Source organism: Panulirus ornatus, chromosome 52 (genome assembly GCF_036320965.1).
Source record: "Panulirus ornatus isolate Po-2019 chromosome 52, ASM3632096v1, whole genome shotgun sequence".
In the NCBI taxonomy this organism is placed as follows: domain Eukaryota; kingdom Metazoa; phylum Arthropoda; class Malacostraca; order Decapoda; family Palinuridae; genus Panulirus; species Panulirus ornatus.
In genome coordinates this window covers 9,685,146-9,698,456 of record NC_092275.1, presented here as the reverse complement: position 1 = coordinate 9,698,456, position 13,311 = coordinate 9,685,146, and the positions used below count along the sequence as shown (strand labels likewise).

The window sequence follows — 13,311 nt, the reverse complement described above, 5'->3', positions numbered from 1 at the left end:
AAGTCACTGAAAAGGCCTGAATCACCTGTTTCTAGTGCAAGTGAAAAGTCAGTCAGTATGAGAGCTCATATTGTTGAGTATGAAGAAGAGAAACCCGTGAAAGAAGTCACTGAAAAGCCTGAATCACCTGTTTCTAGTGCAAGTGAAAAGTCTATTAGTATGAGAGCTCATATTGTTGAGTATGAAGAAGAAAAACCCGAGAAAGAAGTCACTGAGAAGCCTGAATCACCTGTATCTAGTGCAAGTGAAAAGTCTGTCAGTATGAAAGCTCATATTGTTCAGTATGAAGAAGAAAAACTAGTGAAAGAAGTCACTGAAAAGCCTAAATCTCCTGTTTCGCCCGAAAGTGAAAAGTCTGTCAGTATGAAAGCTCATATTGTTCAGTATGAAGAAGAAAAAGCAGTGAAAGATGTCACTGAAAAGCCTGAATCACCCGTTTCAACTGAAAGTGAAAAGTCAGTCAGTATGAGAGCTCATATTGTTGAGTATGAAGAAGAGAAACCCGTGAAAGAAGTCACTGAAAAGCCTGAATCACCTGTTTCTAGTGCAAGTGAAAAGTCTATTAGTATGAGAGCTCATATTGTTGAGTATGAAGAAGAAAAACCCGAGAAAGAAGTCACTGAGAAGCCTGAATCACCTGTATCTAGTGCAAGTGAAAAGTCTGTCAGTATGAAAGCTCATATTGTTCAGTATGAAGAAGAAAAACCCATGAAAGAAGTCACTGAAAAGCCTAAATCTCCTGTTTCGCCCGAAAGTGAAAAGTCTGTCAGTATGAAAGCTCATATTGTTCAGTATGAAGAAGAAAAAGCAGTGAAAGATGTCACTGAAAAGCCCAAATCACCCGTTTCAACTGAAAGTGAAAAGTCTGTTAGTATGAGAGCTCATATTGTTGAGTATGAAGAAGAGAAACCCGAGAAAGAAGTCACTGAAAAGCCTGAATCCCCTGTTTCTAGTGCCAGTGAAAAGTCTGTCAGTATGAAAGCTCATATTGTTCTGTATGAAGAAGAAAAAGCAGTGAAAGAAGTCACTGAAAAGCCCGAATCACCTGTTTCTACTGCAAGTGAAAAGTCTGTCAGTATGAGAGCTCATATTGTTGAGTATGAAGAAGAAAAACCCGTGAAAGAAGTCACTGAAAAACCTGAATCACCTGTTTCTAGTGCAAGTGAAAAGTCTGTCAGTATGAGAGCTCATATTGTTGAGTATGAAGAAGAAAAACCCATGAAAGAAGTCACTGAAAAGCCAGAGTCACCTGTTTCTACCGCAAGTGAAAAGTCTGTTAGTATGAGAGCTCATATTGTTGAGTACGAAGAAGAAAAACCCATGAAAGAAGTCACTGAAAAGCTAGAGTCACCTGTTTCTAGTCCAAGTGAAAAGTCTGTCAGTATGAGAGCTCATATTGTCGAGTATGAAGAAGAGAAATCCGTGAAAGAAGTCACTGAAAAGCCTGAATCACCTGTTTCTACCGCAAGTGAAAAGTCTGTTAGTATGAGAGCTCATATTGTTGAGTATGAAGAAGAAAAACCCGTGAAGGAAGTCATTGCAAAGCTTGAATCTCCTGTTTCTACCGCAAGTGAAAAATCTGTTAGTATGAGAGCTCATATTGTTGAGTATGAAGAAGAAAAACCCATGAAAGATGTCACTGAAAAACCTGAATCACCTGTTTCTAGTGCAAGTGAAAAGTCTGTCAGTATGAGAGCTCATATTGTTGAGTATGAAGAAGAGAAACCCATGAAAGAAGTCACTGAAAAGCCTGAATCACCTGTTTCTAGTGCAAGTGAAAAGTCAGTCAGTATGAGAGCTCATATTGTTGAGTATGAAGAAGAGAAACCCGTGAAAGAAGTCACTGAAAAGCCTGAATCACCTGTTTCTAGTGCAAGTGAAAAGTCTGTCAGTATGAGAACTCATATTGTTGAGTATGAAGAAGAAAAACCCATGAAAGAAGTCACTGAAAAGCCAGAATCACCTGTTTCTACTGCAAGTGAAAAGTCTGTCAGTATGAGAGCTCATATTGTTGAGTATGAAGAAGAAAAACCCATGAAAGAAGTCACTGAAAAGCCTGAATCACCTGTTTCTAGTGCAAGTGAAAAGTCTGTCAGTATGAGAGCTCATATTGTTGAGTATGAAGAAGAAAAACCCATGAAAGAAGTCACTGAAAAGCCTGAATCACCTGTTTCTAGTGCAAGTGAAAAGTCTGTCAGTATGAGAGCTCATATTGTTGAGTATGAAGAAGAAAAACCCATGAAAGAAGTCACTGAAAAGCCTGAATCACCTGTTTCTAGTGCAAGTGAAAAGTCTGTCAGTATGAGAGCTCATATTGTTGAGTATGAAGAAGAAAAACCCGAGAAAGAAGTCACTGAAATGCGTGAATCTCCTATCTCTCCTGAAAGCGATAAGTCTGTCAGTATGAAAGCTCATATTGTTCAGTATGAAGTAGAAAAACCTGATGAAGAAGTCACTAAAAAACCTGAAGAAGCTCTTGTTTCTCCTAAGAGTGACATATCTGTCAGTCTGAAGAGCGATATAAGCTCCAAAGAGTCTAAGGAGGATAGCCTAAAGGGTGATGTCTCAAAACCTGCTGAAGAAGTTCCACTTTCTCCCAAGAGTGATGTCTCTGTGAGTGTTAAGAGTGATATCAGTTTAAAGAGCGACAAGGTCTCTGGAAAAGCCTCTACTGAAGAGTTTCCACTTTCACCTAAAAGCGATATATCTCTTAGCATGAAGAGTGATGTCAGTTCAAAGGAGAGTAAGAAAACAGATCTTTCCATAGAAGTCACTAAAAAAGACAAAGATATCCTTTCAGAATCTCCTAAGAGTGACGTAGCCCCAAGTGTTAAGAGTGAGCCGAGCTCAATAGAAGTTTCAAAGAAGTCTGTTGATGAAGTTCCCTTGTCTCCCACGAGCGATGTTTCAATCAGTGCAAAGAGTGACGTCAGTATAAAAGATATCAAGGATGAGGTTCCAGTAGCAGAGGAAACCCAAATTTCAGTTAGTTTGAAGAGTCACATTGTCAGCACTGAGATTTCGGAAGATAAAGTGAAACCTGATGTCTCTAGGAAGCCTGAGGAAGAATTTCCAGTATCTCCAAAGAGTGATATTTCAGTCAGTGTTAAAAGCGATGTTAGTTCCATGGAGGGCATCCTGGAAATTGATGTATCAAAGAAACCTACAGAAGTACCACTATCTCCAAAGAGTGACGTTTCTGTCAGTGCAAAGAGTGATGTCAGTACAAAAAGTGAAAAAGTTAGCAGTAAAATTGATAAGGTATCTCTTTCTCCAAAGAGTGATATATCTGTTAGCATGAAGAGTGATCTCAGTTCAAAGGAGAGTAAGAAAGAGGATCTTTCAAAGAAAGACACGGATGCTGCACTAGAATCTCCAAAGAGTGACGTAGCCCCAAGTATCAAGAGTGAGCCTAGTTCCAGAGAAGTTTCAAAGAAGTCTGTTGATGAAGTTCCTTTGTCTCCTAAGAGCGATATATCAGTTAGTGTAAAGAGTGATATTAGTTCAAAAGACATCAAGGACGAAATTTTTGAAAAAATTGAAACTGAAAAAGTGTCAGATGTTGATGTAACTGCTGCAGGTTACGTGTCAGTTAGTATGAAGAGTCACATCACAAAGACAGAATTTGAAGAAGAGCTAACTATCGATGTTACTGAGAAATCTGAAGAAGTTCTGATTTCCCCCAGAAGTGATATTTCTGTCAGTACAAAAAGTGATGTCAGTTCTAAAGAGGCTAAGGAGGGCATCCTAAAAATTGATGTTTCAAAGAAAACAACAGATGAAGCCTCATTATCCCCTAAAAGTGACATTTCTGTGAGTGCAAAGAGTGATGTCAGCTCAAAAAGCGGAAAGGATGTTAGTAAGATTGAAGAAGTGCCTATTTCACCCAAGAGTGATATTTCTGTTAGTGTGAAAAGTGATGTGAGTTCAAAAGATGTTAAAAAAGAAGAACTTGACTTAGAGATCTCCAAGAAAGATTTAGAAACTGTCTCTGAATCTCCAAAGAGTGACAAAGCCCCTAGTGTCAAGAGTGAGCCTAGCTCAAAGGAAGTCTCGAAGAAATCTATGGATGAAGCTCCTTTGTCTCCTAGAAGTGATATATCTGTTAGCGAAAAGAGTGAAGTCAGCAAAAAGAGTGATGTTAGCCGTAAGAGTGAAGTCAGTTCAAAAGGTGATGTCAGCCCTAAACTAGATATCAGTCCCACACCTTCAGAAAAAATGCAAAAACCTAAACCTTACCTAGAATCAGGAGTTGTTGAAGAGCCAGTGTACGCCATCTTGAAAGCTGAGCGAGCTGAGTTCGTTACAGTGTCTCCTGACACCACACCTGGATCCACGCCACTATCACCCACATCACGAGAGATAGGGGCCCCTGCAATCCCACCCGTAACTACTGCAACAGTGCCTGTAGCCCCAAAAGACAAAACAGATGTAATGATTTCTTCAGTTTATGAGGAAACTACATTATCAAAACCTGAACAAGAAGACGTTACTCGTCGAGTTAGAACCGAAGAAATTGAACGTGAAGATGTAATGACTACATCTATACACAGAGAATTTGATGCAATGACTACCTCTGTTTATGAACCGAGTCAGGACCTTATGACTTCATCCATGTATGGCGATGACTTCGGTTTACGTGATGACTTAACGAAAGACTCCTTGGAGGAATCAACTACTGTGGCCTTAACTAGAATTAAGAAAACAGAGGATATTATGTCAACCTCCATCTATGGGAGCCTTGATGAAAAGGAATACGAAGAAACAACACAGAAAACCTTAGATGACATTACATCTCCACGAAGTGTCACATTTGGAAAGACGCAAGAGGTTGATGATGGAAAAAGTGTACCGTCATCAAGAATACCAGAACCAGATACGGAAAGTTATCCTCCTGTATCCCCCCGAAGTGATCTGTCTTCTGAAGTGTATCAGGTGCCTTCCATGTCTCCACGTAGCGATGGTTACGAAGCAGAACTCAGCGGTCAGTTCGAGGAGCGTGATGATGATCAAGCGCCATCATCTCCTCGCTCGGACATTTCTTCAATATCAGATGTTGTTCGGAGGGAACAGAAGCTCTCTGTATCAGAGAAATTAGTCAAGGAAACTACTGTGATCCAACGTGAAGTTGTGGATAGTGGTCGATCTATATCGCCAAAGAGTGATACAACAGTGAGTGATGTTGCAGCAAAAGATGGCCTGGACTCGCTAGAGTCCTTCAAATTGCAACCAGTGTTGGGCAGTGATAAAGAAACTGATGAAGGGAAGCCTCTCTCTCCACGCAGTGATGTATCTGGCAAAAGTGATATCTCAGGAAAGGACTCTGCCTTTGAAGACAGAGACAAACTATCTAGTCTTGACAGTCAGACATTACCTTCTCTCCCTCCTCGTGATACTAAACTAACGGAAACAGAAATATCTAAGTATTTAACGGAAAAATCTGTTCCTGAAAGCACAAAGCGTGATAGCACTACAGTATTTTCTGTAGATTTAGGACGTACCACAACGGTAGTTAGTCGTGTTGACAGCACAAAAACCATAATTGACGAGGTAAAAGACCTGTCAAGAAGCACAAAGAAGGAAAAGGTAGAAGAAAGTGTTACGAAGATAGATAAAACACCTTTAAAACCCAAGAGAGAAGTATCAGATGATGAAAGTTCCCTTAGTTTTAGACAAGAACCAGCCACACAAACGGAGACCCAGGAAGCAATTATGGTTTCTCCAAAGAGTGATATTTCTTTCAGCTCAAAGAGTGATCTTACCTCCGTTGATGCTAAGGAGTTGCCCAGGGATCCTTCATTCCGAGAGGAAGGACAAAAGTCATCTGAAAGTGAAATATCGGAGGATATTTTCAAGGAAGACATTCGTGAAACTGTGAGGGCTTTCACTGAGACTATTGGGGTGAAAGAAGTTGTTCAGGGAATCAAGACGGCTGTGACATCTCTTCAGGAAACTACTACAGTTAAGACTTCCTTCCAAGATTTTAAAGAACCTGCATCCCCACCCCCCTCACCTGAAAAGTCCACGGGAAAAAGTGACCTTTCGGCTTCCTCTACAGTGTCATCTCTCCATGAGAGTGAATCCCTATCTTCAGTACACAGTAGAGTTGAGGCTGCCAAAGAAGAAAGCATAAGTGCAGAAGCTGTCGATTCCTCGTCTCTAACAGTAAAAGATTCATTAGTCACCACTTCACTCATTCATACTCATATCTCATCTGTACATGACTCATTAGTTACTACTTCAAGCACGACATCCACAACTACTGCTACAGAGACGATCATGTCGACTGTGAAGCCTGCACCTACCTCTGCTGACAAAATGAAGAAACCTGACCTTCCCGAAACCGAAGCAAGAAAACGAGATGAAAAAAGACCATCAGATGATCAGTCTTCTCTGCTTCCACGCTCCTCTTCCTCCTCCTCCTCCGATGGTGTTGAGGGTATTGTGAAAGAGGTGAAGGAGAGCAAGGACCATATACAAGCTACCTCAGTTATCATGGCTGAGAAGCTCATTGCTGAAGTGGGAGAAATTACTTCAAGCAAGACACAAATGACAACCTCCGAGCAAGTGTCATCTGAAGAGTACAAGTCCGTCACTGCCATTACTGATAAGTCTAGTTCTGTTAAGAAAGCATTTTCTACAGTAGAAACTTCAAAGGAAATTCACATTACAGATAGTCAGGAAGTTAGCAAAGCTGATCATCTAATGAAGGCGATAACTACAAAAGAGTCAAAGCCATCATACAGAGATGAAGACAAGAAAGAACCTTCTGACACTGAGTCTGTGACAGAGAGTATCACAAAAACAGTCGTCACTGGAAAACCAGCAGAAGTCGAGACCTCTGAGGAATCCTCAGAATATGAAACTGTGACAACAAAAACTGTCCGGCGAACCGTTGTCAGCGGTGAAGAGCCAACTGAAACAGTTGAAACATACGAAGAACCTTCAACAGGTGAAACTGTTACTAGAACTATCATCAGAAGAATCATTGTCGAAGGTGAGCCAAAAGAAACTGTAGAGACAGTTGAAGAACCATCTGAATCTCAAACCGTAACCACAGCAGGAGAGACAATTACAAGAAGAAGAACAATCGTTAGAAGAGTCATTGTTGATGGTGAACCAAAAGAGACTGTTGAGACGGTTGAAGAACCCTCTGACTCTGAGGCTGTAACTACAACAAGAACCATCAGGAGAACCATTGTCAGTGGTGAAGAACCAGAGGAAACAGTTGAAACATACGAAGAACCCTCAACTGGTGAAACTGTTACGAGAAAGAGAACAATTATCAGAAGAACCATCATTGATGGTGAACCAAAAGAGACTGTAGAAACAGTTGAAGAGCCTTCTGACTCTGAGGCTGTAACTACTACAAGAACCATTAGACGAACCATTGTCAGTGGTGAAGAACCAGAAGAAAAAGTTGAAACATACGAAGAACCCTCAACTGGTGAAACTGTTACGAGGAAGAGAACAATTATCAGAAGAACCATCATTGATGGTGAACCAAAAGAGACTGTAGAAACAGTTGAAGAGCCTTCTGAGTCTGAAACCGTAACTACAGCAGGAGAGACAATTACAAGAAGAAGAACAATCGTTAGAAGAGTCATTGTTGATGGTGAACCAAAAGAGACTGTTGAGACGGTTGAAGAACCCTCTGACTCTGAGGCTGTAACTACAACAAGAACCATCAGGAGAACCATTGTCAGTGGTGAAGAACCAGAGGAAACAGTTGAAACATACGAAGAACCCGCAACTGGTGAAACTGTTACGAGAAAGAGAACAATTATCAGAAGAACCATCATTGATGGTGAACCAAAAGAAACTGTAGAGACAGTTGAAGAGCCCTCTGAGTCTGAGGCTGTCACTACTACAAGAACCATTAGACGAACTATTGTCAGTGGTGAGGAACCAGAAGAAACAGTTGAAACATACGAAGAACCCTCAACTGGTGAAACTGTTACGAGAAAGAGAACAATTATCAGAAGAACCATCATTGATGGTGAACCAAAAGAGACTGTAGAAACAGTTGAAGAGCCTTCTGACTCTGAAACCGTAACCACAGCAGGAGAGACAATTACAAGAAGAAGAACAATCGTTAGAAGAGTCATTATTGATGGTGAGCCAAAAGAGACTGTTGAGACGGTTGAAGAACCCTCTGACTCTGAGGCTGTAACTACAACAAGAACCATCAGGAGAACCATTGTCAGTGGTGAAGAACCAGAGGAAACAGTTGAAACATACGAAGAACCCTCAACTGGTGAAACTGTTACGAGAAAGAGAACAATTATCAGAAGAACCATCATTGATGGTGAACCAAAAGAGACTGTAGAAACAGTTGAAGAGCCTTCTGACTCTGAGGCTGTAACTACTACAAGAACCATTAGACGAACCATTGTCAGTGGTGAAGAACCAGAAGAAAAAGTTGAAACATACGAAGAACCCTCAACTGGTGAAACTGTTACGAGGAAGAGAACAATTATCAGAAGAACCATCATTGATGGTGAACCAAAAGAAACTGTAGAGACAGTTGAAGAACCTTCCGAGTCTCAAACTGTAACAACTACAAGAACTGTTAAACGAACCATTGTTACTGGTGAGGAACCAGAAGAAAAAGTTGAAACATACGAAGAACCCTCAACAGGTGAAACTGTTACGAGAAAAGTTATAAGACGAACAATCGTCGATGGTGAACCAAAAGAAACAGTCGAGACTTATGAAGAGCCTTCAACTCGTGAAACTGTGACGAGAAAAAGAACAATTATCAGAAGAACTATTGTCGATGGTGAGGCGAAAGAGAGTGTAGAGACAATTGAAGAACCTGAATCTCAGACTGTAGCAACATTGGAAACAGTCAAGGGAATGACTGTCACTGGAGGTGAACCAAAGGAGACAGTGGAAACGTATGAAGATCCTGTAACAGGTGAGAAAGTTACAAGAATTGTTAAGAGGACCATCTTCGAGGGCGAGCCAAAGGAGACTGTGATGACTGTTGAAGAACCTTCAGAATCTGAAACTGTAACTACAAGAACAACCAGAAGGACTATTGTCAGTAGTAGTGAACCAACAAAGACAGTCGAGTCATATGAAGAGCCTTCATCTGGTGAGACAATTACAAGAACAAGAACAATTATCAGAAAAACCATTGTCGATGGCGAACCAAAAGAGACTGTACAAACTATTGAAGAACCTTCTGACTCTCAGACTGTAACCACAAGAAGGGTCAGACGAACCATTGTCACTGGAGGTGAACCAGCAGAGACAGTTGAAACTACTGAGGAACCTTCTATAACAAGAACACTCGTAAGCAGAACAGTTTCAGACGGTGAAGCAAAAGAAATCGTTGAAACTCATGAAGAGCCGTCCACCGGCGAAAGCATCACTAGGACGATTATAAGGAGAACGATTGTAGACGGTGAACCTAAAGAAACTGTTGAGACAGTCGAAGTACCATCTGAACCAGAAATAACGAGAAGAACCACCATCAAGCGTACCATTATCAGTGGTGGTGAAGAAAAGGAGACTGTTGAAACTAGTGAAGGGTCATCAGATGGTGAATTGATTACAAGAACTATTGTAAGAAGAACCATAGTTGATGGTAAACCCGTAGAAACAGTTGAGACTGTTAAAGAACCGGCAGATGCCGAGAGTAGGACAACGACAGTCAGACGAACCGTCAGTGGTTCTGACCAGTCTTCAGACAGTGAATCTGTAACAACACGAACCACCGTAAAACGAACAATTATCAGTGGTGGTGAACCCGTCGGAACGGATGAGACTCGTGAGGAACCTATGGACGATAAATCTATAACAACTAGAACCACCATAACTACGTCTTATACAGGAGATAGCAGAATGAGGGAAGTGCATGAGACACCCTCAGATGTGAAAGACACAAGCACAACATCAGAGTCCTCAGAAAGTTATGTAAAATCTAAGGATTCAAAAACTTCAGTCACGGAAACGGTAAGAAAATCAAGCTCAGAAGTAGAAAAGACCGTCCCAGCAAGTAAATATACCAGTGAACTTTCAAAATCTGCCTCAGAAACGATGCAGGAAGATATCAGAAGCTCGCGGGAGTCCGTCTCCACCGCTGATGAGTCCACAGTTCATGAAGGCCACCGTGTGGGTGCCTTTAGAAAGTCATCAACTAGCAGTACTGAAGGTACTCCCGGAAGCCCAAGAACGGGTCGTGTAGTAGTAAGGAAAGTCACGACTGTGATCACCAAATATTATGATGATGGAGAGGAAGTGGAAATGGAAGAATTACCAGGAGAAGAAGTGGTAGAAGTCCTTGGTGATCAACAAGTTTCTGAGGACATCTTGAGGAAGATATCTGCTTCACCTTCTCCAGCTACCGGAAGAAAGTTCTCTGGACATGGAGTTCCAGGAATGTCAATGACCTATACTACGTCGCACTCTTCGTCTGGTCCCTGGACGAGTGAAGAATCACTGAGTGGTGAGCCAGGAGTCATTACACGCACGACTCGCACCACGATAGGAGACGGTGACAGCGATGGCTCTGATGGAGTCGTAACTAGTCGGGTCACAACCGTGAGGCATCGCTTAACAAGCGACGACGCATCTGATAGAGAGGACAGACCTCGGTCTGCCAGTAGTGACGCTAGTGGTCACGATCCCTTCCCTGCTCCTCAGAGAGGACATTTTGATGGACGGGACACAACCTCATCCAGAGTTACCACCAGCGAACGCACAACACACACCACCCATTATGGGGCCGCTGGTACTCAGTATCAAGAAGAATATGACGACGAACCCGTCTACGAATATCATCCACCACAAGGATCACAGATGGACCGGCTCATGTATGGTGACCAAGGTGGCGACTTTGACAATGGAAACCTCCCATCACGAGCACGGGAGCCATCAGCAACGGAAGCTGAAGACAAACTAAACAGGAATCAGACTTGGAAAACTTCAACTGTTACAAAAGTGAAGAGTGAAGTGGGACGACCCACGACCTCTAGCACTGTTACTACCACAACCTCGTCTTCAATTACCAAGGATGCCAAAGATACCTTACAAAAGTGGGGTAAACCTCTTGGCCTTCCATCACCTGTACCTCTCCCAACCCCTCTCCCGCCTTCTGACAGCCCCAAAACGCAGAGCCCTCACAAAGAAAGACGTTCCAGCAGAAGATCGAAAAGGTCTGGACCTCCAGTATACCTGGACCTGGCCTATGTACCTCACGCTGCCAATCCCAACTACACCAACGCAGATTTCTTCAGGAGGGTGAGAGCAAGATACTACGTCTTCTCTGGCATCGACCCTGGTAGGGAAGTGCTTGACGCTCTTCTCGAGGCCAAGATGGAATGGGAAGATAAAGAAATGGGTGAGTTGCGAACTTAGTTCATCATCTAAATACTATCATCTAATCTATCTACCCTAGGACCCGTTTCTATAAAAAGAGTCTTGGTGTTACCCAAGTCCTTTCTAAAGGTTCCTGCAGCTCATAACTGCGCTACCTCTAGTAGCAGGGAAATGTAGAATTCTTTGTAGGGAGAATTTCTTTCAAGAGATTGTACTGTCAATGATACACCCTCGCGAAAGGTGTTTTCACTCTTGGTGTCTCCCGCGTGAGATAGCGCCAGGAAACAGACGAAGAATGGCCCATCCATATATATATATATATATATATATATATATATATATATATATATATATATATATATATATATATATATATATATATATATAGAAACGCCAAACACCCACATACACATATACATAACATATACATATCAACATATACACATATACATACATATACATACACATGCACAGCCATATACATATATACCCATGTAGATACTCATACTTGCTTGCCTTCAATCTATTCCCGGCGCTACCCAGCCCTACAGGAAACAGCATCGCTACTCCCTGCTTCAGCAAGGCAGCGCCAGGAAAACAGACTAAAAAAGGCCACATTCGTTCACACTCAGTCTCTAGCTGTCATGTGTAATGCATCGAAACCACAGCTCTCTGTCCTCATCCAGACCCTACAGACCTTTCCACGGTTTACCCCAGACGTTTCACATTTCCTGGTTCAGTCCATTGACTGCACGTCGACCCGTGTATACCGCATCGTTCCAATTCACTTTATTCCTTCCACCCCTCTCATCTTCCTGTATATTCAGGCCCTGATCACTCAAAATCTTTTTCACTCCATCCCTCCACCTCTAATTTGGTCTCCCGCTTTTCCTTGTTCCCTTCACCTATGACACATAATCCTCTTTGTCAATCTTTCCTCGCTTAATCTCTCCATATGTCCAAACCACTTCAACACACCCTCCTATGCCCTCCCAACCACACTCTTTTTATTACCACACATCTCTCTTACCCTTTCATTGCTTATTCGATCAAACCACCTCACACCACATATTGTCCTCACACATTTCATTTCCAACACATCCTCCCTCCTCCGTACAACCCTGTCTATAGCCCATGCCTCGCAACCATATAATATTGTTGGAACTATTGTCCCTTCAAACATACCCATTTTTGCTTTCCGAGATAACGTTCTCTTCTTCCACACATTCTTCATCGCCCCCCGTTTCCATGGGTCCATACGCTGCTAAGTCCACTCCCAGATATCTAAAACACTTCACTTCCTCCAGTTTTTCTCTAGTTAAACTTACCGCCGAATTTACTTCTCCCTCAACCCTACTGAACATAATAACCTTACTCTTATTCACATTTACTTTCAACTTTTCCTTTCATACACTTTTCCAAACTCTGTCACCAACCTCTGCCGTTTCTCACTCGAATCAGCCACCAGAGCTGTATCATCGGCGAACAACAACAGACTCACTTCTCAGGCCCTCTCATCCCCAACAGACTACATACTCGCCCCTCTCTCTAAAACTCTAACACTTGCCTCCCTAACCACACCATCCATAAACAAATTAAACAACGATGGGGACATCACACATCCCTGCCACAGACCGACCTTCACTAGGAGATAATCACTCTCCTCTCTTCCTACTCGTAGACATGCTTTACATCCTCGATAAAAACTTTTCATTGCTTCTAGCAATTTACCTCCCACACCATATACTCTTAAGAACTTCCACAAAGCAACTCTATCAACCCTATCATATGCCTTCTTCAGCTCCATAAATGCTACATACATATCCATCTGTTTTTCTAAGTATATCTCACACACATTCCTCAAAGCAAACAACCTGATTTACACATTTTCTAAATAACGTATTCATGTGATTACATCGCTCGAAGGTATATGAAATGAAACTGTTGGTCAGTTAAGCCAGAATCTTAATTATGAAGACAATA

The 13,311-nt window shown here is 41.9% G+C and overlaps 1 protein-coding gene across 1 annotated transcript in view; it reads left to right on the top strand.

The window, feature by feature from the left end:
• The window catches only part of LOC139764985 (uncharacterized), a 225,239-nt gene that overhangs the window by 207,613 nt on the left and 4,315 nt on the right, over positions 1-13,311 (top strand). Inside the window, exon 7 of the mRNA XM_071692038.1 lies at positions 19-11,350. Within this exon, the coding sequence (XP_071548139.1) occupies positions 19-11,350 (11,332 nt within the window). The remainder of the gene's footprint in view (positions 1-18; positions 11,351-13,311) is intronic.